Here is a 26,894-nt window from a genome sequence, read left to right as displayed (position 1 = left end):
CGCCCCATGGCGACGGGGGAAGCCCTCCAGGAAATCCCGTTCTTTGAACGGGATTTCCTGATCGGAGATCGCCGAAGGCGATCGAAGCGGGCGGGGGGATGCCGCTGAGCAGCGGCTATCATGTAGCGAGCCCTGGGCTCGCTACATGATTTAAAAAAAAAAAAAAAAACTGCTGCGCTGCCCCCTGGCGGAATTTTTCATACCGCCAGGGGGGTTAAGTAGTTAAACTGTACATACTAGAGGTAGCAGAGAACAGTACACACTGCAGCTAGTTTCCTATCTCCAGTATGTAGAGCAGGGGTCTCAAACTCACGGCCCGCGGGCCATTTGCAGCCCTGGATACAATATTTTGTGGCCCTTGCTGGCAAAAGCTTCCTTATAGTTCGCTTCAGTGCTCCCAAGTAATCCGCCTCATCCCCGCCGCTAAACGAGTGCTGCAGAGCCCCCAAATCGCCCGGGGGGCAATCTGTCCGGCAGGGCCGGGCCGAGGCATAGGCTGGAGAGGCTCCAGCCTCAGGGCGCAGTGTAGGAGGGGGCACAGAATTCATTCAGCTGTCATTCCTAATTGTGTTTGAAGTAGAAAGAAATAAGAAAAGGGGATACATGGCAGTGGCTGCAAGCCAGATAACTACATATTAGGTGTTGGGGAGGTTGTGGGCCCTGTGGCGCCACTTAGTGTAATAGCAATCAGTGTGTGATGGCTGGGGTGGCAGGGATGGAGGGGCGCATTTTGGTGTCTCAGCCTTGGGTGCTGGAGGACCTTGTCACGGCTCTGCTGTCCGGCATTTCCTGGAAGGGGCAGAGCTTTCAGCTTCAGCTCTGCCCCTCCTGACGTCAATCGCCACACAGTTCGCCGCCTCTCCCCGCCCCTCTCTGTGAAGGAAGAGTGAGAGGGGTGGGCAGAGGCGGCAATGCGCCGCGATTGTGAAATTCCTTATGCGGCCCAGCCTCATCCTGACTTTACCTCCTGCGGCCCCCAGGAAAATTGAGTTTGAGACCCCTGATGTACAGTAAAAGCTGTTGCACTGTGCCTATACTGGTAGTGAACTAGCTGCAGTGAGTGCTGAGTGGTGCTACCATAAACATGTGCAGTATAAGCTGTTAAACTTTTCACACAATGTTCCAAAACGACTGATTCCTTTCCGAAAAGAATCGATTTAAAAGGAATTGATTCCTGCCATACACTGCACATCAATTTCCAATACATTCCAGCAGGTGCTGCAATTCCAGCTAAGTGCCTATTAGACAGTCAAACAATTACAACTCTTGCAGGGGTCATATCAGATTACAGTGAGGATTACTCAATTAAATATACTAGTGGTTGGGCGATTGCAGCTGAGTGCCGCACACCATAAGGAGTATTTATTTATTACAAATTGAATCCATCATGGATTAATTAAGAGTAGTTCTAGCATAGCTCCCAACTGTCCCTCTTTTGGAGGGACAGTCCCTCTTTGGGAGTCCTGTCCCTCTGTCCTCCTCATTTGTCCCTCTTTCAGGACTTTGTCCCTCTTTCTATGTAAATACAGTGGTTTGCAAAAGTATTCGGCCCCCTTGAAGTTTTCCACATATTGTCACATTACTGCCACAAACATGAATCAATTTTATTGGAATTCCACGTGAAAGACCAATACAAAGTGGTGTACACGTGAGAAGTGGAATGAATATCATACATCATTCCAAACATTTTTTACAAATAAATAACTGCAAAGTGGGGTGTGCGTAATTATTCAGCCCCCTGAGTCAATACTTTGTAGAACCACCTTTTGCTGCAATTACAGCTGCCAGTCTTTTAGGGTATGTCTCTACCAGCTTTGCACATCTAGAGACTGAAATCCTTGCCCATTCTTCTTTGCAAAACAGCTCCACCTCAGTCAGATTAGATGGACAGCGTTTGTGAACAGCAGTTTTCAGATCTTGCCACATATTCTCGATTGGATTTAGATCTGGACTTTGACTGGGCCATTCTAACACATGGATATGTTTTGCTTTCAACCATTCCATTGTTGCCCTGGCTTTATGTTTAGGGTCGTTGTCCAGCTGGAAGGTGAACCTCCGCCCCAGTCTCAAGTCTTTTGCAGTCTCCAAGAGGTTTTCTTCCAAGATTGCCCTGTATTTGGCTCCATCCATCTTCCCATCAACTCTGACTAGCTTCCCTGTCCCTGCTGAAGGGATGCACCCCCCCCCCCCCCCAAGCATGATGCTGCCACCACCATATGTGACAGTGGGGATGGTGTGTTCAGAGTGATGTACAGTGTTAGTTTTCCGCCACACATAGCGTTTTGTATTTTAGCCAAAAAGTTCCATTTTAGTCTTATCTGACCAGAGAACCTTCTTCCACATGTTTGCTGTATCCCCCACATGGCTTGTGGCAAACTGGACTTCTTATGCTTTTCTGTTAACCATGGCTTTCTTCTTGCTACTCTTCCATAAAGGCCAACTTTGTGCAGTGCATGACTAATAGTTGTCCTATGGACAGATTCCCCCACCTGAGCTGTAGATCTCTGCAGCTCGTCCAGAGTCACCATGGGCCTCTTGACTGCATTTCTGATCAGCGCTCTCCTTGTTCGGCCTGTGAAATTAGGTGGTCGGCCTTGTCTTGGTAGAGTTGTGCCATAATCCTTCCATTTCTGAATGATTGCTTGAACAGTGCTCTGTGAGATGTTCAAGGCTTTGGAAATCTTTTTGTAGCCTAAGCCTGCTTTAAATTTCTCAATAACTTTATCCTTGACCTGTCTGGTGTGTTCTTTGGACTTCATGGTGTTGTTGCTCCCAATATTCTCTTAGACAACCTCTGAGACCGTCACAGAGCAGCTGTATTTGTACTGACATTAGATTACACACAGGCGCACTCTATTTAGTCATTAGCCCTCATCAGGCAATGTCTATGGGCAACTGACTGCACTCAGACCAAAGGGGGCTGAATAATTACGCACACCCCACTTTGCAGTTATTTATTTGTAAAAAATGTTTGGAATCATGTATGATTTTCGATCCACTTCTCACGTGTACACCACTTTGTATTGGTCTTTCACGTGGAATTCCAAAAAAAAATGATTCATGTTTGTGGCAGTAATGTGACAAAATGTGGAAAACTTCAAGGGGGCCGAATACTTTTGCAAGCCACTGTATATATATCTCTCTACTAAAAAATGTGTTTGATTGACTCTAAACTTTAGTCCTATCCTTTATATTGATATATTACTAATTTTAAAATGATAATATCAAGGAAAATGAACCAGGATAGAAAGGACCAGTGTGGTTTGAATTATAAAACATATTTTACTTATGAAATCTTTATGGTATGCGTGATTAGGGGTGTGGCATCAGCGTGGCTTAAGTGTCCCTCTTTCTCAACTCAAAAAAGTTGGGAGGTATGGTTCTAGTTATGCTTCTACTACAGAATGACTGCTAAATCTGTTCATCAGCCTTCGGTCTGTCCTGATATGACCCAGAAGGTAATTTATCAGAATAGTGATTGACATGAGGGTACCTTTCAGCGAGGACCTCGAGTGGTGACGTTCCCTGGGACCAGCTCCTCACCATCCAGGCTGTGTCAAATGCTGCCAGGAACCCCCGGGCACAGCCCGTCCCCATTGGCCAGAAGGGCTGTGGAAAGAAAAGCATGCCAGTTATAATTATTCCAAACTAATGACAGATGTGCTGAACTCAAACACCGGCAAGACACGAGTTAGGGCTGGTTCACACAGACGCTTGGCGGGCGTTTACTGCTGGCGTCCTACACTTGTTGTTAAACGCTCCCATTTAGGTGAATGGGAGCATTTGTATCGGGCGGAGCGTATTGTTTACCGACATTTGCGCCAACGAGTCATTCCTGGTCAATTACTGCCGCATCTTTGTGTCTCCCTGAGGGGGCGAAAAAACGCTGATCACGACGGGAAGCCGCCGAAAACCCGTGAAAGCCCCGAACGAGAAGCTACCAAAAGGGACGCCAATAGAAGCCTGTGTGAACCGACCCTTAAAGTGAACCAGAGACGAAGCATCCTCATGTATTTTACCATATATATCAGTGGGGACATTAGAGAAAACACCTTCCCTGCTCTCTGCTTCATCCTTCACTGCTCAGCCTGCATCTTATCAGCCCTGATAAAATCCCCGACTGAGCATTCAGTCGGGGATTTTATCTGGGCTGATAAGAAGCAATCTGAACAGTAAATAATGAAACAGAGAGCAGAGTAGGTGTTTTCTCTAATGTTCCCACTGATATATATGGTAAAATACATGAGGATGCTTCGTCTCTGGTTCACTTTAAAGAGCAGAATACAGTAAATGATTCAGGATAACGAATTGTATGGTAATTTTCCTGGTTTCAGCATCAGACACACTTCCTATAGCTATATATAGCTGTATACCCTGATTGTATGTATAACCTTGTGCTATGTTGTATAACCGTTTGCTACCTCTCTGTCTGTCACCCCTTGTTGCAATGTATGTATCCCTATTTATTGTCCAGCGCTGCGTAATATGTTGGTGCTTTATAAATACAATAAATAATAATATATTGGTATGTAGCCCCACCCTCCCAACTATGCTTAGCCTAGGCTGTTTAGCTATGTAGAATTCTCCTCCCAGAGCATTCTGGGAAACCAGGCATTATTTTCACTGTCTTTGGAATTCTCAGAAACGAAAATTCCACAGAGCTGCACCTGTTAGGACTAAAGATGTCACCATGTGATAAATTCCAGAATGTAAATCAGGGAGAGGAGAGATTTTACAATGGGCAAACACTGACTAAAAAAAATCTATAATTATTTAAAAAAAAATAAAAAAATCTTTATGTGCGCAATACAGTGTGTACAGTGAGTTTGTGTGTAAGTACACAGTATGTGTGTCTGTGTGTGTATAGTGAGTGTGTGTTTCTGTGTGTATAGTGAGTGTGTGTTTCTGTGTGTACAGTGTGTGTGTGTGTGTGTGTGTGTGTGTGTGTGTGTGTGTGTGTAAGAATACAGTGTGTGTATATTGTGTGTCTGTACAGTGTTTTTGTGTATGTGTAAGAATACAGTGTGTGTGTGTGTGTGTGTGTGTGTATTGTGTGTGTACAGTGAGTGTGTGTGTAAGTACACAGTGTGTGTGTGTGTGTGTGTGAGTAGTGTGTGTGTGTGTGTGTGTGTGTGTGTATGTATTATGTGTGTGAGAGTGTGTGTGTGTGTGTAGTGTGTGTAAGTATACAGTGTGTGTGTGTGTGTGTGTGTGTGTGTGTGTGTGTGTGTGTGTGTGTGTGTGTGTGTGTGTGTGTGTGTGTGTGTGTGTAAGTATACAGTGTGTGTGTGTGTGTGTGTAAGTATACAGTGTGTGTGTGTGTGTGTGTGTGTGTGTAAGTATGCAGTGTGTGTACAGTGTGTGTGTGTGTGTGTGTGTGTGTGTAAGTATGCAGTGTGTGTACAGTGTGTGTGTGTGTGTGTGTGTGTGTGTGTGTGTGTGTGTGTGTGTGTGTGTGTGTGTGTAAGTATGCAGTGTGTGTACAGTGTGTGTGTGTGTGTGTGTGTGTGTGTGTGTGTGTGTGTGTGTGTGTGTGTGTGTGTGTGTGTGTGTGTGTGTGTGTGTGTGTAAGTATATAGTGTGTGTCTGTGTGTGTGTGAGTATTGTGTGTATTTGTAAGTATACAGTGTGTGTGTACGTATAAGTATACAGTGAGTGTGTGTATGTGTGTGTACACAGTGCATGTGTAAGTATACAGTGTATAAACCTCAGAGTTGTTGGAAATTACATCCTCCTGAAATCACCAGAACATCTGCAGTGGCTGACACTATGACAGGCCAAGGGTGGTAAAGTCATTAACTTCCAGAGCATTTCCAGGTGTCCTCTCTGCTCTGTTATTAGTATTTATTACTCATTTTTCACAGCAACGTACAGACAGCACTCAGCGATTTACTTTACTGTCCATCCCTCAGGGAAGCTTAATCTAGTGTCTCTACCGTAGTTTAGGGCCCGTAGGGGAAGGCTGGGGGGCCTAGTCAACCTACCAGTATGAGTTTAGAATGTGAAAAACCTCAGGAGAACATAAAAACTCCAGGCCTATCATGTCCTGGCTGAGACTGAACCTGGGACTAGCACTGCATGGCGAGAGCGGTGACCACTTGACTTCTGCTTTTGAAATGGTGCCACAAGTAACAAGGCAAGGACCATTTAACTTTTATTCTGACTTGGAAAATGGTGCCACAAGGGAAAAAAGAAAAAAAGAGGACACCTTGGAATGCTAGGAGCATGTGACATTCTACTGATGGCAGAAAAGTCTCTATGGTAATGTGGACATCCCTCTTTATTACCATCACCAATCTATGACAGGGGTGTGACACTATCACGTAAGGGGCCAAAATCTAAAACACAGATTTAAAATTTGTAGCACAGTTTCAAACTATACTAGTGGTGTAACAAGAATGACCATAATGATGGCCATCTCCTCTTTCCTCTTCTGCGGAGCAGCACAGGGGAGTAGTGTGCAATATTCACCTGCTCAAGCAATATGTTGAGTCTCCTTTGTTTGTCCTGACAGCCACATGCTCTATTCTCCTATCCCCCAATTCATGTCACATGATCGGGAGCCTGAGGGTAGAGTGAGGGCGACCCCTGGCGATATCACTGGGGAGCCCCAGGAGTCGTTGCTGTGCCTCTGAAACACTGTCCCTGGGTTTTTCCTTTGGTTAGGAAGGCAGTGCGCTGTTTATTGCATGCAATCATTCACATTTGAGGGGGCCGCATAAAATGGCAAGGTGGGCCACATTTGGCCCGCGGGTCACCTGTGCTCACTGACAAGATTAGTGACTGTAAGACTAACCACAGGTATGATAATTTTTAGCCCACGTTTGGCTGAACTCACCTCCAGTAAGCTGTCTCCTACAAGGGCCACCAGGAGATGGTATCCGTGGCGTTCCCTGACCAGGGCGGCATTTTCCGATGCGTACATGGAGGTGAAGTCAAACATGGCCACATCTGGCAGCCCATAGTGGTTGATGGCAAAGTCCAAAGAGGGCAGCTGGTAATTGGTGGCAAAGTCTGCAGCCTCCCGGGCGTAGGACTGGAGGCTGTCCTGGTCCACGTTTTCGGCACAGAGGAGCATCTCTGCATCGATGTAATCCTGTGAACAACAGAAAGACACGGCTTGGAACCAGATGAAGTTGGGAAAATTGCTTTAAAGTGTTTAACCACTTAAGGACCAGGGGATTTTGGAATGATCGGTGCTGCGTGGGCTCTACAGCCCGCAGCACCGATCAGGTAAAAGGCAGGGCGATCAGACTTCCCCCCTTTTTTCCCCACTAGGGGGATGTCCTGCAGGGGGGGTCTGATCGCCGCCGGCTACTATTGATTTGCGGGGGGGGGCTCCTCAAAGCCCCCCTCCGCAGCGTTTTCCAGTCTCCCTCTGCTTACCTCCCTCTCCCATGTCCTCTGTGCGGCGCAGGATGGATATCCGTCCTGCGCCTGATAGAATAGGCTTCTGCCTATCAGATGCCGGCGATCCCCGGCCAATCAGAGGCCGGGGATCGCCGATCTACGTCATGGCGCTGCTGCGCAGCAGCGCCGTGTGATGTAAACAGCGGGGATTCCTTCCCCGCATGTTTACATTATGCGTGCGAGCCGCGATCGGCGGCTCGCACACTGTTCACGGAGGCAGTCTCCGTGAACTGGCATGGAAAGGCCGCTCGATCGAGCGGCCGTTTCCATGCTATACTACTAACGACCCGCCGACGCCTATGGGCGTTAGGCGGTCGTTAAGTGGTTAAAGTATACCAGAGATGGCGAGTCCTCAAAGTTTTATACATACCGTATATACTCGCATATAAGCCAAGCTACCCACTTTTCCCTCAGAATCCAGGAAAAAGTGATTGACTCATGTATAAGGCCCCTTCCCAGTATAGCCCCCTCCACAGTAGGGTGGTGTGCCCCAGTGCAAGTCAGCCCCTCTCCCTGTAGCCAGATGTGCCCCAAGGATGAAACGGCTGTGTCTTAAGACGTCACTAGATGGCATCATAGATATGAGACACAGCAACTGCCACACAGGAAGAACCCCTGATCATTGCACTGCTGACACGTTGCTTGCACACTCTGATTCACAAGCCAGGAGACACAGGTAGTCTTGAGCAGCGCACTCCGCACACCATGTTGCAGGGGATGGGCGGCACGGACACAGCAGGGAGCCAGCTGGTAAGAGCAGGATCACTAGTGCACGATCCTCTGACAGTCACAAAACCTGCTCCACCATCCGCTCCACTGACTCGCATATAAGCCGAGGGGGGTAACTTTTCAGCACATTTTTTTTGTGCTGAAAAATTAGCCTTATATGCGAGTATATACAGTACCTGGGGCTTCCTCCAGCCCCATCCACATGGATCCATGCGGATCGCTCCCACGCCGCCGCCCTCAGTCTTCTGCACTGGGTCCCGTAAGTTCGGCCAGTTGCGTCCAGTCTGAGCGAGCGCAATGTGTTTCTTCAGTCTCCCTCTGGCGCAGGCGCAGTACTATTCTCTAGCAGATAGAGACGGAGAGAACGTTCTGCGCTTGCGCAGACTGGCTGCAGCTGGCCAAACTTACTGGACCCGGTGCAGAAGACGGAGAAGAGTGAGGGTGGCGGCGTGGGAGCGATCTGTATGGATGGGGCTGGAGGAAACCCCAGGTATGTGTAAAACTTTGCATATAGTTAGTCTCTGGTTTCCTTGAAGAGGAAATAACGTAAGGATTAGGGAAGTGGTTAAGGCAAAAAAAAAAAAAAAGTTCAGTTTTTCGCAATGGTAAGTTTGAACCTTGCCTTAATGTTTAATTGTCCCTGCTCAATGACACGGTCTTTCCATGTCCTAGAGCTAAAATATATAAACTATTGACCTTTTTTATCTATCCCCTGCACTCAGAAGCTGTTCTCTTCAGGAAAGAGTTTTATGGCTGTGATACGTTATCAGTGAGGGTTATGCTATAGTCTTCTGGAGAAACTGTCACTTGCTTACCTGAATGTTTAACTCTTTCAGGTAGAAGAAGAAAAACAGAAACACAGCCTACTTATTTGCATGCTTGGCACCGTACATACAGTAAGTCTATCTCATCATGTCCCCTCAGGTAAACTTTAAGTGATTAAAACCATTTAAATATACATATCTGAAAATGGAATTCAATATATAATAAAAAACACATCAAATAATACTATATGTTCTCTTTATCAGGTTTCACCTACGTTCAGTATCACCCCCTTGTCCAGAAGACTCTGCTTTTTCGCAGTCATCACAAAATAGTGCGTACTGTCCTTGTAATACACGATGTTCTCAAGGTCGATTCCTACAGGCACAAACAGATAAAACTCGTTTACAGTTACAAGAAAAGACTTCTTTGGCTTTTGTCTGTCGGGGCAAATAAAGTTCTTTCTTGTGTATTCAATAAGGAGTATAACAGGGAGCGTTGTGATGATACACATACAAATCTTCCGCACAGTTTTAAAAAATGTATTTTGATGCAAATGAACAGATGCTTGTTGTGTAGCCAAGAAATATTATAGAAGGAGTTTTGAATCAGGACGGCGCTATTTATTGGCTAAGTAACTAAAAGATTCAAAGCGTGGTGTACAGTACACACATCCAATTTTGATTGGCCAGTGAATGGCCTGTTTTGCCGCTTCCATGAAGTATGAGAGCTTACCTATATAATCAGTTCATAGTATTCAAAATCTCTTCTCCCACATACTTCATGGAGGTGGTAACACTGGTCAGTGATTGGCCAATCAAAATTGGATGTCTTTGCCAGGCTTAAGCTTTTGGCCAATGGGCCTTCTCCAAAGTCTATTCTTCTGCTACCGCTGAAAAGTATTATAGAAATGGTTTTCCGTTCATTTACACTACCCAGATGAGACCAGTGCAGTACAAGGGGAGGACATACAAACTCCGTGCAAATAGTGTCCTGCCCTCAATTTGAGCCTTGGACCCTCAGCACTTTAAAATTGGCCAATCAAAATTGGATGCGTGTACCCACCTTCACACAAACACACCGCATCATAGGCATAGGAGTATTTTTGGAGAGCTTTTGAGCTGGAAACTCTGGGTACTATTTTAAACATACTGTAGACTGTGTGTGTATATATATATATATATATATATATATATATATATATATATATATATATATTCTATAATATATATATATATTTTTTTTAACCTCTTATGTTGGGAATACGCAATGAGATTTTTCAGTCTATTTAGGCCCGTTTCACATTAGCGGTGGCCGTCCGGAATCGCCGTGCCGGAGCCGGACCGCTTTCAGAACGGACGGAACGGACGCACGGCATGGCAATGAAAGCCTATGCGTCCGTTCACATGCGTCCGTTCTGCCGGACCGGAGCCGGACCGGATCCGGGCCGGATCCGGACTCCGGCGTCCGTTCCAACATGCGCTATTTTTTGGTCCGGCTCCTCCGGCAGCCGTATCCGGAGCGGAGCCGGACTGCACCATCCGGCCAATACAAAGCAATGAGAGCCGGAGAGCGCACAACACACTGGCTACAAAAACCGGACGTTCTACCCCACTTCCTATGCATTTTGGATGGGGACCACATGGGCCCAGCGAAGAGTGGGGCAGCAGCGATTTCATGCTGGAGCTCTTTTTGCCAGCAACATGTCTGCTGAAGGAGGCGAACAACAGAGAGAATTCCCAGGTTTACGAGTAACAACAGAGAGAATTCCCAGGTTTACGAGTAAATGCCTGGATCCATGGTCCCAACTGCAGTCTCTGTATCCACGGATGGTCTCCACACGTCCACCTGTCTCCAACAATGACCCCAGACCCTTCTGCTGACCTCCCAGACCCCAGGTAATTAAAAGGATGTTATCTCCTTAAGAAACCGGATCCGGACCGCAACCGTGTTCACACCGCACGGAAACCGGATGCAAATACCGGATACGGTGCGGTCCGGACATCCGGTGCGGTTTTTACTAAACCGCAAGTGTGAACCGGGCCTTAGTTGTCCGATTGATTTTTTGATCGATTTTCCGATCGATTTTTTTATCTTTTCTTATCAATTTCCATTCAATCCTATGAGGAATTGATCATAAAAACTAACGAAAATAAGATCAGACATGTCGGAAATTATCTATCAAACAATCTATCTGCTGAAAAAAAAAACTTAGGGTGTATTCCCAGCATTACCTCACTGTTGCAAGTTTTTTGCATTGTTGCATCAATTCATCAAAGGCTGCTTGGTACACACCACACAATTTTCTGTTAGATTTACCTGCCAGATAGATTTTTTTTTCCCCAACATGTCCACAGGTAAATCTAACAGAAAATTGTATGGTGTGTACCTAGCATTACAGAGGAGCCTGATGAGCTAATAGTGCTGGCTCCTCCCACTCGATAATTGATGCTTCATCGGAGGGTGCAGGAGGTTGATGTAAAGACAGATACAAGTAGTTAACTATGCCATTTCAAGATGTATTGGTCCAGTGTCTATAAACTTGCAGAGTGTCCAGTTTATAGACACTGGACCAATACATGCAAAAAACTTGTTGGCACAAAGAGCAAGCAGAGATAAGTAATCAGTTTACTGACTCTATTTAACTCTCCACCCACCAATAAGGGGGCGGGACTGTGACCATACTGTGCTGCTTAACTTAAGGGTAGAACAGTGAGGTCGCTAAACTGGCTGTGCTGAGCAGGAGGGCTGTCTGAATCACAAATTCTCTTGCACATAAGACTGCTCATCCGTCTGTATTTAATTATGGGTTTAAATGCATAGCCACAGTTCAGCTTATAAGCTGCCTCTGCACTCCATCAATGAGTCTCTGTGTCAGGTAAAATCTATTTATGCACCTCCTGAACTATCGGTCACCCCTAAAAGACAAAGCGGAGGAGCCGGAGCTATGATCCGCCTGTGTTTACTGTCAGCTGCAGAATGAAGACAAACCTGTTTCTTCCTTCAACTCTTGGAAGAATTTCTGGTTGAAGATAAAGGCCACGCCGCTAATCTCCTCCACCTTGGCTTCCGCCGTTGTGTTCCTGTTGATGAAGTTGGCGGTGATGGCGATGGCCAGTTTCCCCCGGAATTCCTTCCTTCGGAAACCTGCAATAAAGAAATCGAGAGTGAATTATGACGAAAGATTAATGCTAATAATTTATATAGAGCTGACACATGTTTCCACCTCAAGTTCATAACTCACATCAATAAACTACTACCCTTCAGCCAGGCTCACAATCTAATATTGTTTCCACAATCTGAGGCCAGTGAGGGGGAAAGCCAATAATCTACCAGTATAATTTGTAGAAAAAAGGGAGGAAGAGTTGTAGACGAAGGTTAAAGAACAAAGTGCAAAAGCTGGCTAGATTCTCAACATAAAATGCTACATTAATAACTTTTCCTAATAATAATTTCTGAATAGATGAAGAGGTAGTGGAGGTAACTGCAGGCTTTTTCTTCTTCAGAATCATCAAAGTAGAGTCATTTTATTTGGCCAAATAAGTGCACACTTACAAGGAATTTGGCTTGGCAGTTGCTTAAAGAGGAACTCCATGGAAAAAAATGTAATAAAAAAAGTTCTTAATTGTTACAATAATTATATATAAATGATTTAGTCAGTGTTTGCCCATTGTAAAATCTTTCCTCTCCCTGATTTACATTCTGACATTTATCACATGGTGACATTTTTACTGCTGGCAGGTGATGTCAGTGTAAGGAGGTGCTTGCTTTTTGGGCAGCTGGAAACAGCTGTTATTTCCCACAATGCAATAAGGCTCCCACAATGTGATGTCAGAATCATGGTCCTGACATCACACTGTGGGAGGGGTTTCACCACAATATCAGCCATACAGAGCCCCCTGATGATTTGTTTGTGAAAAGGTAAAGATTTCTAATGGGAAGGGGGGTATCAGCTACTGATTGGGATGAAGTTTAATTCTTAGTTACGGTTTCTCTTTAAAGCACACCTGAACTGTGCGTAAAAAAAAATGACTTCTTCCAGCCCCACATAGTCCATTAGGTCCCTCAGCGTCCTCTGGGTCCCATCTGCTCTCCCGCTGTCATCTTTAAAATTCCTGCTACTAGAGCTTCACTGGACAGTCTCATCCATGCACACTTCACAATTCCATTCCCATCGCCGGTAGCATTCTGCACTTTTGGTTCATTCTTTTGAGAACTGGGTATACGTCCGGTGACAGGAGTCCGATGAAGCATGCGCGGACAGGACGGAGCATGCATAGTTGGTCTAACTGGAGTTCCGGTCTCAGGAATTTCAGAGCTGCCAGCGGCGCAAATAGGCGGATCAGAGGATGCCGACACTGCAGGGGGCTGAGAGAAGCCCCAGGTAATTCGAAGTCAACACTTTTACGTACAGTTCAGGTGGGGTTTAAACAGGAACTGCAGTGGAAACACTAACAATACAATTTGCGGTACAATCATTTATGAATGATTCTTCGTATGAACAGTTGGAAATTACCATTTGGTACCACTTAAGGTGGCAACTAATGATTGAAATTTTTTCGTCCAATCTTACCACTCCTATAAGGGACTGCCTAAATTATCCACTCAATATATTTACTCAGTTTACCCTTCTACTACATAGATTTGGTAAAATTGGAGAAAAAAGATTGGATCATTAGTGGCCACCATAATGGACAAAAACTGGATTGATTTCATTCATCTGATCAGATTGATTAGGCAATTTTTGTCAATTAGTGGTCTAAAAGGACCATTTCCGATCATTCATACAAAGAATCATTCGTAACGATCGTTCAGCAAATTGAATCGTTAGTGGCAACCTAAAAGAGACTCTGTATTAAAAAAAAAAATGCCCTTGGGGAGTACTCACCTCTGGTGGGGAAAGCCTCTGGATCCTATCGAGGCTGCCTCCGTCCTCCTCCATCCCACGGCGGCAGCGATACAGCTCCACGAACGGCTGGGATGTGAATACGTACCTTCCCGGCTGCAGCGGGTGGCGCTGTTGCGGCTCTCCGCTTGGAAATAGCCGATCCCAGTCGAGTCCGCTCTACTGCGCAGGCACAGGAGACTTGCGCCTGCGCAGTAGAGCGAACCGACAGCGATCGCTATTTCTGCCTATCTCCGAGCGGAAAGCCGATACTGAGCCTGCGCTAGAGGCGGGAAGGTAAATATTTACATCCCAGCCGTTCGGGAAGCTGTATTGCTGCCACCGTGGGACACAGGAGGACAGGGCAGCCTCGATAGGAGACTTCCCCCACCAGAGGCGAGTACCCCCCAAGGGCGTTTTTTGTTTGTTTGTTTTATACAGAGTCTCTTTAAGGTTGGCACTTTTAAGGTTTCTTAATACAGATTCTTTTTAAGAATAGTGTAAAAAAAATTATACTGTACAGACTGGGGGCGACATAACAGTATCTTACAGGCAAAATAATTCATGCAAGTATAATGTAATATTGAACAGGAAGTTAGGGCCCTTTTTCTACTAGCCACGATCAGCTTAAAAAAACCTGTGTTTTGCCAATCGCTAGTGCACCATCATTTACATGTAAATGGCGATGCACTTTTCCATGAGTGCGTTTCAATTTACTGCAAATCGCAATTGCCGGACTGCACGATTATTGGTGCGATCGTGTTTTGCTCACCATGGTTTATGTCGCAACCGCAGCAAGTCGAAAAAGAAGTACATTTGCAATTGCACTTACAAGTGGAAAAGGGCCCTTATTTTAAGTTATTTTAATCACACACGGATAAAGGTAGGTTTGTTATTATTATGTATTTATAGAACACTGATTATTGCCAGAAAGACTCATCTGTGATAGATTGGTCTGAACAAGGAGTCTGGTTATTGCTAATGACATTTTTATAGGATTACAAGCCCAGCTATTGTCTTATACAAAGCGAGTGAGCTGCTGTTTGATCATCCTTGTCAGACTGATTCAGAGACGGCTGCTGTCTCCACCCGACGCACTGTACTGCCCGACTACACTTATTATTATTATTATTTTTTATTTATATAGCGCCAACATCTTCCGTAGCGCTGTACATAGTACAAACAAATAATGGGGAACAAATATACATAAGAAATACAAGACACTGTACAGTCATGACATTGAATAGAATAAATACAGATACATACATAGTTGATATGTAGTTGGTACATATACATATGTTAAAATTACAGCAGTATGAGAAACACTAGGAGGAGGTCCCTGCCCTTGCGAGCTTACAATCTAGAGGGTAGTGGGGAGGAAACAAAGGGGAAGGAAACACCAGGATTAGTGGGTGAGCCAGTGTGCCTTCAGTGCTGCCTATAGCAAATTATAGGCTTTTCTGAACAGGTGTGTTTTCAGAGTACGTTTGAAGGTTTCCAGACTCGTGGCATGACGAACCGGCTGAGGGAGAGAGTTCCAAAGGAGAGGGACCGCCCGTGAGAAGTCTTGGATGCGAGAGTGAGAGGAGGTGACTAGGCTGGAGGACACCTTCCTGAGTGACAAGCACGGTGTCTCCAGGAACAGCGACGCACTCTACTGCCCGACTACACCTCCCTGAGTAACAAGTACGGTGTCTCCAGGAACAGCGACGCACTCTACTGCCCTACTACACCTCGCTGAGTGACAAGCATAGTCTCTCCAGTAACAGCGACACACTCTACTGCCCGACTATACCTCGCTGAGTGACAAGTACGGTCTCTCCAGGAACAGCAATGCACTCTACTGCCCTACTACACCTCACTGAGTGACAAGCATAGTCTCTCCAGGAACAGCAACGCACTGCTGTCTCCACCCGACGCACTCTACTAGTCTCTCCAGGAACAGCAACGCACTGCTGTCTCCAGCAAAGCACGGTCTCTCCAGTAACAGTGACGCACTCTACTGCCTGACTACACCTCGCTGAGTGACAAGCACGGTCTCTCCAGGAACAGCGGCGCACTCTACTGCCTGACTACACCTCGCTGAGTGACAAGCACGGTCTCTCCAGGAACAGCAATGCACTCTACTGCCCTACTACACCTCACTGAGTGACAAGCATAGTCTCTCCAGGAACAGCAACGCACTGCTGTCTCCACCCGACGCACTCTACTAGTCTCTCCAGGAACAGCAACGCACTGCTGTCTCCAGCAAAGCACGGTCTCTCCAGTAACAGTGACGCACTCTACTGCCCTACTACACCTCACTGAGTGACAAGCATAGTCTCTCCAGGAACAGCAACGCACTGCTGTCTCCACCCGACGCACTCTACTAGTCTCTCCAGGAACAGCAACGCACTGCTGTCTCCAGCAAAGCACGGTCTCTCCAGTAACAGTGACGCACTCTACTGCCTGACTACACCTCGCTGAGTGACAAGCACGGTCTCTCCTGTAACAGTGACGCACTCTACTGCCTGACTACACCTCGCTGAGTGACAAGCACGGTCTCTCCAGGAACAGCGGCGCACTCTACTGCCTGACTACACCTCGCTGAGTGACAAGCACGGTCTCTCCAGGAACAGCGGCGCACTCTACTGCCCGACTACACCTCGCTGAGTGACAAGCACGGTCTCTCCAGTAACAGTGACGCACTCTACTGCCTGACTACACCTCGCTGAGTGACAAGCACGGTCTCTCCAGTAACAGTGACGCACTCTACTGCCTGACTACACCTCGCTGAGTGACAAGCACGGTCTCTCCAGGAACAGCGACACACTCTACTTCCTGGACTACACCTTGCTGAGTGACAAGCACGGTCTCTCCAGGAACAGCGGCGCACTCTACTGCCCGACTACACCTCGCTGAGTGACAAGCACGGTCTCTCCAGGAACAGCGACGCACTCTACTGCCTGAGTACACCTCGCTGAGTGACAAGCACGGTCTCTCCAGGAACAGCGACGCACGCTACTGCCTGAGTACACCTCGCTGAGTGACAAGCACGGTCTCTCCAGTAACAGTGACGCACTCTACTGCCTGACTACACCTCGCTGAGTGACAAGCACGGTCTCTCCAGTAACAGTGACGCACTCTACTGCCTGACTACACCTCGCTGAGTGACAAGCACGGTCTCTCCAGGAACAGCGACACACTCTACTTCCTGGACTACACCTCGCTGAGTGACAAGCATAGTCTCTCCAGTAACAGCGACACACTCTACTGCCCGAGTACGCCTCGCTGAGTGACAAGCATGGTCTCTCCAGGAACAGCGACGCACTCTACTGCCCGACTACACCTCGGTCTCTCCAGGAACAGCGACGCACTCTACTGCCTGGACTACACACCACTGAGTGACAAGCACGGTCTCTCCAGGAACAGCGATGCACTCTACTGCTCGAGTCCCGACTACGCCTCGCTGAGTGACAAGCATAGTCTCTCCAGGAACAGCGATGCACTCTACTGCTCGAGTCCTGACTACACCTCGCTGAGTGACAAGCACGGTCTCTCCAGGAACAGCGATGCACTCTACTGCTCGAGTCCTGACTACATCTCGCTGAGTGGCAAGCACGGTCTCTCCAGGACTTTAAGGCCGGTTGCACACCTAAGATTATAAACCACCAGTCTTCATATGAGCCTGCGCCACGGTGTGGTGACAGCGGCATATGCATCGCGCCGTCCCCTGTTCAGTGCTGTGCAGGATTACGTCACTGGGATTCCCGTCGGTCCAATCAGGCACACGGCGTTGCACCGCACTCCCGTTATGCACACTTACTGCATCGCCCTTTGACTTGCATTACTGCATAATCCACGGCGTAGGCGATTTTGGAGGCAGATCGACCAAAAGACATATTAGTCACTGATCCGAACTGATCAGAGAGAGATCAGTGGCCGCCACAAACTGCAGGCCCATTCCCGATCGATATCAACATGAAATCTTTCAGAAATCTGCCTAGTGACGCCACCCTGTCGCTCCAGCTCTGTCCCCACTAGCGTAAAAAGAGCCCCGTAACCCCCCCCCCTCCCCCGGTGCATGAATATCGGTTGGTGTCCTTCACTGTCTCGGTCCTCTTCCTCACACACATTCGCCCCACAGGGTTGCTGGCATATTGCACGTAGGCACTAGTGTGAAGACATACACGCACCCATGTTATGCCGGCAACCACGTGGAGCACTGTGAGGGACAGCGCCGGGGATTCTGTCACGTTCACTGCTCATCCAGAAATTGCAAGCCTTTACCAACGTGCACCCGAACGAGCACTTCAGCCCGAAATTTTGCAGCATGTCCATTCGATACATGCAACCAATTTCAGCCTGAAATTGGTTGCACTGTCAACTAAGCATGCTCTTGGCGGCACCGATTTTCATCTGATTCCATATTAACCTATTTTGGTTCCTGGACGTAGAAACTATGTCCAGGAACCATGCGCGCTCCCGCGGCCGATCGAGCGCGTGCACGCGCTCGCTCCCGGCCCGCGGTTCGTTAGCCAGGCAATCAGTGAATCGGGCTATGGTGCCCGATCACGGATTCCTCTCCCCCGCTGAAAAAGCGACAGCTTCTCTCGGAAGCTTCGCTTTTTCTGGCTGTTGCGTCCCCCATGCGTCCCTCTAAGCGTATGTTACGCTTAGAGTGACCTGTAAAAAAACTCTTGGCCGCCATCTTGTGGCCAAAAAGTAAAACTACAACTAAAAGTAAAAAAAATAAAAAACACACATTTACATTATAAAACTATTGTTTACATCCCACCCTCCCAAAAATACCCAAATAAATTGTTTAATATAAAAAAAAATAAAAAATCATTACAATAAAAAAAAACAACATGTAAATATTTACCTAAGGGTCTAAACTTTTTAAATCAATCTAAAGATAAAATATTTCTATATTTTTTTTATTTTAAACTTGTAAATAGTGATAGATGCAAAACGGAAAAAATGCACCTTTATTTCCAAATAAAATATTGTCGCCATACATTGTGATAGGGACATAATTTTTTTTTATTCTTTTTATTAACATAAAATATTAATACAATCCAACAGGACGTGTGCATATCAGGAATATTCAGCCATTTACATGTAAATACTGATCAAACCAATCTCAATTACAGATAGACATGAAGATAGATGATACAGAATAAAAACATAAAAACAACGGATTGTTTGACGGATCATATATAAATAGGGACATAATTTTAACAGTGTAATAACCGGGACATATGGGCAAATACAATACGTGTGTTTTAATTATGGAGGCATGTATTATTTTACAACTATAATGGCCAAAAACGGAGAAATAATGAATTTTTTCAGTTTTTTTCTTATTCTTCCTGTTAAAATGCATTTACAGTAAAGTGGCTCTTAGCAAAATGTACCCCCCAAAGAAAGCCTAATTGGTGGCGGAAAAAACAAGATATAGATCAGTTCATTGTGATAAGTAGTGATAAAGTTATAGGCGAATGAATGGGAGGTGAACATTGCTCAAGTGAAAACGACGGAACACGAATGGGTTAATCATTGGATTGGATGGTCGATCAGCCCCCAAGTCGAATGGTGCATGACCACCTTAAAGTGTACCTGAGATGGGCAAGTAAAAAGATTTTATACTTACCCGGGGTTTCCTCCAGCCCCATGAGCACCGATGCGTCCCTCGCCGTCCTCCCGCGTGGCTCCAGTCTCCTGGTATCTGTCCCAGTAATCTGGCTCACTCTCGCCAGTCGGCTCTTCTGCGCATGTGCGGCCCCTCCACGCATGCGCAGAAGACCTGACTGCTGCTACTGAGCCAGATTACCGGGACTGATTACAGCTGAACGGAGGCACTCGGGAGGACGGCGAGGGACGCATCGGTGCTCATGGGGCTGGAGAAAGCCCAGGGTATGAGCCAACACTTGAGCTGAGAGCACTTTCTGTGTTTTTATAGCACTTGCTGTAATCGCTGGACGGGACGCACCGTTGGCTGATTCACTCAGCTTGAGGTCGGGAGCTGCTGTAAACATCCAGAGACAAATCGCTGCCATTGAGGGGATTACCCTGTAATTAGCAGGATGCAAGGCGGAGGATGCGCACGTGTTACGAGAGGCATTAGCAGGGTGTGGATAATGATCGCTTGTATGATGCCGCGACTCCATCCCGCCAGATACACATTGAGGCAAGAAATCATTTAAAACGCAGCATTTGTTGGGCTAAAATTAACACCACGCCGGTCCTAAAAATAATAGTGTTTCTGTCTATAATTATAGACGGGGATGCGCTATTCATGGAGATTGAAAGCAGATTTTCTCAGATCGGCCACATGTAAAGCAGACCTAGAAGTCAAATAAAAATGGCCAGCCTGTAGCCAAATGCGGCAAAATCCCAGATAACAGGGAACTGTAACCAAGAAGAGAACTTCATCCCAATCAGTAGCCGATACCCCCTTTCCCACGAGAAATCATTCCTTTTCTCGAACGGATCATCAGGGGGCGCTGTATGACTGATATTGTGGTGGAACCCCTCCCACAGTGTGATGTCAAGACCATGGTACTGACAGTTTGCTGTCTGTGAACCTCATTGCATTGTGGGAAATAACAGCTTTTTCCAACTGTTAAGTCAGCAGTATCTCCCTCTGCGCATAGAACTCTCAGTACAGTACAGATCACCTGGCAGAACTAAAGATGTCCCCACCAGTGATCAATTTCAGAACATAAAATTGGGACGAGGAAGGATTTTACAATGGCTAAATAATACATAAAGGATTATTGTAAAAATAAAAACACATTTTATTAATTACGTTATTTTGACTACAGTTCCTCAGGGGTGGGGGGTTTGTTGGGGCTTTCTCAGCTGAGAATCTAGCCAGCGTACAGCAGCCTCCTAAACGTATCACTGAAAGTTACCCGCTTTACCCCACCCGCCAGAAACCGCCCATCATACGTCATGAGGTCATCCATCCTCCCCACCAATAACAACACGTCACATGGCTGTAGCCTTGCGAGGCGTCTGTACATCACTCGGGCCAGAACTGGGACTGAAGTGATCAGGTTCTGATCCCTGTCAGCAATAAGCATTCTGCAGTGGTAAAATTACAGACTGCCTTTACTCCACCTTTCTTCAATCCTTTGTTCCTGGAATCCATCAAAGGCACATGTCCCTTACCTTCGAGAGTATTTCTACGCCCGTCGGCCCCGATAATCACATCAAACTCATACTCAGACAACGGGTGATCTTGGGGAAGATACTCGGCCCTCCAACCAATCTCTGCAAAAAGACAGGAAACAAATTACAGTACTAAAACGGTTTCATCTACATAGTAAAGACCAACAAAACCTTAAAGTGAAGAAAGGCAAAAATCTAATCGCAATTAGGACAATATGTGAATATAGAGGGGAGAAAGAACAAAAGATGCCAGTTGACATTTCCCAGCATCCCTGCATTACAGTAGAAGCCACGCGTCCACGTGAGGCAGCGGGCTCTTTGGTGACAGGAAGTTGGTGGTAAGGCCTCATCTGTGGTAACAGGAAATACATAGGAGTGCTGTTTATCTGTTTAGATGGTTGAAAAGTTAATTTCAAAAGCTAATATCCATAATTAATACTTACAAGTATTATTATTGATTTTTATAGCAGCCACGTATTACGTGGTGCTGTACTATTAACTATTTAACTAGCGATAGAAAAGGATCATGATGAAAGTGGGCCTAACGCAAGGTGTACAAGGTACATCGCTACCCCCAAAGTTTTTTGGTTAACGGAGGTAGGAGAAGGTTAAAAGAAGGTAGCGGCTTGGCCCCTTGATGCCCACTAGGCCCCAGGCAGATGCCTAGGTTGCCTGGTGTATGATCCTGCTCTGGACTAGCGAGTTAATTAGACATACAAGAGCATTGTGGATCAAAGTACAATTGTATTGCATAGCACATCTCATAATAAATAAACATTAAAGGACCACTATCAGGAAAAATTATAAAATGCATATAAAATGTACTTTTCTCCTAGAATCCTAGAGTAAAATGCACTATACATTACTTTTTTCCTATGTCCCTGTCACTTACACTAGGAAGTGAAAATCTGACAGGGTTTGGACTACTCCCATCTCCTCAGGGGGGATTATCCGTGATCTATTTTCAAATGCACTCACCGAACGGCAGTTGCTCAGTCCTACTGCCAAAATAGTGTGCCAACAAGTAGGGAGGGTGGCTGATGTCTGTGTACAGATCTTTCTGTGCTCTTGTAAAGAATAAAGGAAATACTGAGAATTCCCCATGAAATTATGGACTAGTCCAAAAACTCTGTCAGCTTTTTATAACCTGCTGTAAGTGACAGCAACATAGGAAAAAAGTAATTTATAGTGCATTTTATTCTGGTAGAAATGTACATTTTATATCTATGCATTTTAACTCATTGGCAGCTTTGGCTAGGTCCACACTAGGCACGGTTGCAGAACGGAGCCTGCAGTCGGTGATGCTTTTTGCAGCATGATCCATTTGCGTTTTGGATGGTGGGGGTAGCAGGCAGGATGGGGGTGGCAGCGGTCAGCAGGGACGTTCCCTCCCCCTCCCCCCCCTCACCTGGGTCCCCCGGTCCCCACTACCCCCTCCAGCTAGCTTTCCCCTTAAGTTTTTCAAATGTAGAAGAGCGGTGAGCTTACCTCCTCCTCCTTGTACTTCCTCCGCTCGCTGCGTCACTGCCTCTATACTTCGGAGGGCGGTATTGCAGGCAGTGATGCGGCAAGCGGAGGAAGTACAAGGAGGAGGAGGTAAGCTCTCCACTTTACTACATTTGAAAAACTTTAGGGGAAACTGGCTGGAGGGGGTAGCGGGGACGGGGGACCCAGGTGAGGGAGGGGGGGGGGGACGTACCACCTCCCCGCCGACCGCTGCCACCCCCGTCCTGCCCACAAACGCATATGGATCCATTTTTTGTTTGGTTGAAGACAGCTGCTATTTTAAACATCGCTATCCGTGTCTCCGGGTTTGATGCGGTTTAAAATATCGAGACACGGATACGTTTCCGGACGTAGTGTGAACTAGCCCTTATCTCGTTTGAGATAAGTGCCCTGCTTTTGACTTCAGTCAGCAGAACTCGACGTGCTGTAAATTCTTGGAAAACTTTGATCTCTTTCTACTAGCAGAAAATATAGAAACTGAAAGCAGAAGTCCTCTGTCATTGTCTCACACTGCCCTCTAGTGACAAGTGACTATAAATACTATCTATACATTACAGAAGCACTAATTAGAAACACGGAAATGTAACAAATAAGAAATAAAAAAAAGAAAAAAAAAGTTAAAATAAATTGGCCTGGGGCACTAACAAGCCTCTAAATAAATTGGCTGCTAAAGGGTTACATTTTACAATTTTAATGTGATATTTGTCCTAAATGGTCAGTCAGCAAATAAAGCAAGACCAAAATACAACAGGAGAGAGAGCCCTGCCCACACAAGCTTATTGACACTTATCAGCATGATTGCTTGAGAATGTGCCATGTTCAGTTCTGGATATGGTTGACTTCTGTTTCTAATGGGACAACAAGCATCCAGCAGAAATTTTAAGATCCTCTGGCTCCTCGCTGTGCTAGGTGAGGAGAGACACGTGGGCTTAACGGGACATGATTTATGCCCGCATTAGCGTCCGATATCACCGCCCCTTCTCTCTGGTTGCAGAATCTCCCAGAATACCTCTTTGTCATCACTTTGTAATGATTATGTGAGCCCGTTCTGCCTTCATCACGTCGCCCTGATTTATCTTTAGAAGGATGAGAGAAGCAGTGCGATTCTGATCCAGGCACAGACTGGCAGCTACCAGGAGATGGCGAAACAGGTCGGTCAGCATTGGGGGAGCTGGCCAAGCGTATCACTGTCCTGACCGTGAAAACTGGCAACTGCCACGGCATCACTGCAGTAATTACTGTCACTGATATCTCAAGACGAAAAAGGATAGATCCATAAACTGCCGAATCAGTAGGGCCTCTAAGTTCACCTAACATACGTTTCAGGCAAAATTGTCACAATCACAATTTTTCCCAAAAATCGCGATTGTGGCAATTTTACTGCGATTTCACCATGATTTTAATGCAAGTCAATGGCAGCATTTAAAAATAAAAAACGTTTAGAAAGCGCTGATGGTCAGAAAAGCGCTAACAGTGAGTCTACAGCCTAACAGTGTCTGAATTACACACATGATACAAGCATGCTGCTAACCCAGACATATTACAGATGTTTATGACTGATCTGCTGCATACGTGTTCAAGGTCTATGGATAAACGTGTTAGAGGCAGAGGATCAGCAGAACTGCAGGCAATGTGCATTGGTTAAACTGAAATTGATATGGCAGCCTCCATATCCCTCTCACTTTAGGTGTGTTTAAAAAAAAAAAATCAACACTCATTTCATTTTGGTAACTTTCTGGAGGATTCAGTCTTTCCTCTTGCAGTTTTTAAGAAGTAAATTGATCGATGTGGATTAAAACTAATAGGTGGTCACTAATGATACAATTTGCCGAACAATCGTTTATAAACGATTCTTTGTATGAACGATTGGAAATGATCGTTTGGAACCACTAATGGACAAAAACCTCCTAACCAATCTGATCAGATTAATGAAAATCGACCAGATTTTTAAACTGATCCCATCAATCTGATTGGATAGGAGATTTTTGGACATTAGTTTTCCCAAATAATCTGATCGTTCATACAAAGAATCGTTCATGAATGTTCATTCGGCAAATTGTATTGTTAGTGGCCACCTTTTTTACGTTAGTGGACTTTTACCATAGCGAAAGGCGTGTCAGTTACTGAAACACCTGTGGCCACTATTATGGATCACAAAAGGCTCTCCATAACAGGCGATTTTAGAAACAGCTGTGAAGTAAAATGAAGCCACAACATACTCTGGCTCTCCTGATCCTCCGGCGGCTCCAGGAGTTTGACGAACTCGACGTTCACGTGGATCTCGATGCCGTGCAGCAACGCAATCTTGAACAACATGAGCTGAAGCTGCCAAATACCTGCAGGGACACAAGGCGGCCGGTGATTTCACAAGAAGCGGCGGCAGGTTCATGCAGAGCTACACATCATTAAAACAACTCCATCATTAAATCATCATGCTGTATATACAGAACGCACGTCACCCCCCGTTCATGCACAATCTGTAATGTAAACTAAGGTTACAATTTCAGTTCCTATTACCATTTTATTTTAGTTTTTTCTTTGCCAACAGGTCCAGGCCCAGGGGGAGGGGTGATGTGGTGACATCATGACAGTCTGTTTAGCTCCGCAAGCTCACGAGGGGTGTGTCTGAGACCTGAGCTTAGGTTCTTAACAGGCCTTGGCTGTACTTGGTCAGGAGAATGTCCTCAGGCTCAGGAGGTGCCAGGCACAGGAAGAAGTGAGGAGTGGCGCCAGCATGACAGGCGAGCGTGCAACACTCACCATGGGCCCAGCAGGGGAGGGGGGGGGGGGGGGGGGATACATGTACACTTGGGGGAAGACTGGAAAACTAACGTAGTTACCGCTGCGCAACTGATCTGATTTCGGCCAACGATGGATGGTTCAAGTTGTGGCATCGATCTCTGCCAGATTTAGTCAATACGATAGAATCAGCCGGATATCGATGCCGCAAATCGAATAATGTGTGGGCACCCTTATGCACACGATGCAATTTTTCATCAGATTGACGAATTGATAATTTCCGACAGATCCGATCTGATTTCTGTTCGTTTTTGTGATCATTATTGCATAGAAGTGTTCAGAAAGTCAATCAGAAAAACGATCAGGAATCAGATCGGATCTGTTGAAAAGAATCGATTTGACCGGCAATCTGATGGAAAATTGCATCGTGTGTACAAGGCATTAGAATCTAAACTTTCTCCAGTGTACAGACTACCCAGAAATTTCATCTGGAGATCTTCTAGCTAATTTTAAAGGATCACTCCAGCGAAAAAAAGTAAGCAGTTACAATTTGATAGAGCAGACAGGTTTTGGACTAGTCCATCTCCTTATGGGGGATTCTCAGGGTTTTCTTTATTTTCAATAGCATTTCCTGAACAGCAGTTGTCAAGTCTATTTTGTCAGTCAGACTTTACGAAACTGCCGTTCAGGAAATGCAAAACAAAGAAAACCATGAGAATCCCCCATGAGGAGATGGATTAGTCCAAAACCTGTCAGTTCTGTTTTAACAGCTTACTTTTTTTTTTGTTAGGTTGGTCCTTCAACCTCCTGGACTTGTCTGCTGATTGGCTGGAGATTTTACACTCCCATCTGCAAGTTGTCTGCTGACGCTGCAGTGAGACAGGTGTTGGGAAATGTGCAGTGTATGGCGACTCTATACATTATTTCCCCTCCCCTTCCATTTTCCTGCTATTACACACATATCACCACCCTACAGTGCTCCTCAGTCAGGCTCTTCAGTGGAATTCTGCATATGAAAGGCAGATTGTTCCATCCCTAAAGCTCATTCATTTTTGCACAAAGTATTACACGTTTTTTACCCCAGGCTGAAATAAAAGCCCAGCGCTGGCGAGTGAATACAGCAGCATTGTGGATAGAATGACGGTCAGATGATGGCAGCTGCAGAGGCACATGAGGGGCAGATCAGCCAAGTCATATGACTGTGCAGCTGTGTGTGCCTTATATTCATATACATTTATATTTACTGTACATATGCCAGGAGCCTGATTTACTACTGCGGGATATAAATGTACAGATTTCAGGCTCCCGGCATCCTCCTGCAGCCCATAGTTTGTGCAGGGTCCCTCTATCGGTTTAGGTCAGGCCCGGATTTACATCACAGGAGCCTATAGGCACAGATGTCCTGGCACCCTAGACTCCGCCCCCCAGTAGGGCTGGAGGTGCCCCCAAATATAAGGTAGCTAGAGATGCCCCCAGCTGAAAGGAGCTGTCATCAGTGGGATGCAGCTTGTTGGGTAACCTGTCATTTATGCTTTGCTCGGGACTCTGCATAGGGAAGGAGGGAGGGAAGCACTCAGGGAGGGGAGTGAGACGCCTTTCCATCCTCAGGCGCCTGTAGGCATGAGCCTACAGTGCCTTATGGAGAATCTGTCCATGGTTTAGGTAATTTGGGTGTGGTGATCGGCAGCGGCCTAATAGACGCCGG

At 46.1% G+C, this 26,894-nt stretch overlaps 1 protein-coding gene and 1 long non-coding RNA gene across 14 annotated transcripts in view; one reads left to right on the top strand and one right to left on the bottom strand.

The window, feature by feature from the left end:
• LOC137538833 (uncharacterized) overlaps window positions 1–9,341 on the top strand; it is a 38,720-nt gene extending 29,379 nt beyond the window's left edge. Inside the window, exons 2-3 of one of the 2 annotated variants that reach the window (XR_011024892.1) lie at window positions 8,976–9,035; window positions 9,168–9,341. This is a non-coding gene — a long non-coding RNA (uncharacterized lncRNA). Of the gene's footprint in view, window positions 1–8,975; window positions 9,064–9,167 lie in introns of both variants that reach the window. The other variant, XR_011024893.1, reaches the window with a different exon arrangement.
• The window catches only part of MICAL2 (microtubule associated monooxygenase, calponin and LIM domain containing 2), a 367,727-nt gene that overhangs the window by 203,415 nt on the left and 137,418 nt on the right, over window positions 1–26,894 (bottom strand). For all 12 annotated transcript variants that reach the window (XM_068261193.1, XM_068261192.1, XM_068261195.1 and 9 more), the window contains exons 4-9: window positions 24,670–24,786; window positions 20,945–21,046; window positions 11,893–12,048; window positions 9,179–9,279; window positions 6,839–7,096; window positions 3,494–3,609 (exon numbers count right to left, since the gene is read on the bottom strand). In XM_068261193.1, the coding sequence (XP_068117294.1) occupies window positions 3,494–3,609; window positions 6,839–7,096; window positions 9,179–9,279; window positions 11,893–12,048; window positions 20,945–21,046; window positions 24,670–24,786 (850 nt within the window). The remainder of the gene's footprint in view (window positions 1–3,493; window positions 3,610–6,838; window positions 7,097–9,178; window positions 9,280–11,892; window positions 12,049–20,944; window positions 21,047–24,669; window positions 24,787–26,894) is intronic.

Source organism: Hyperolius riggenbachi, chromosome 11 (assembly GCF_040937935.1).
Source record: "Hyperolius riggenbachi isolate aHypRig1 chromosome 11, aHypRig1.pri, whole genome shotgun sequence".
Taxonomy (NCBI): domain Eukaryota; kingdom Metazoa; phylum Chordata; class Amphibia; order Anura; family Hyperoliidae; genus Hyperolius; species Hyperolius riggenbachi.
Note: the sequence above shows the minus strand (reverse complement) of the source record. Positions and strands in the feature narration are given on the sequence as shown.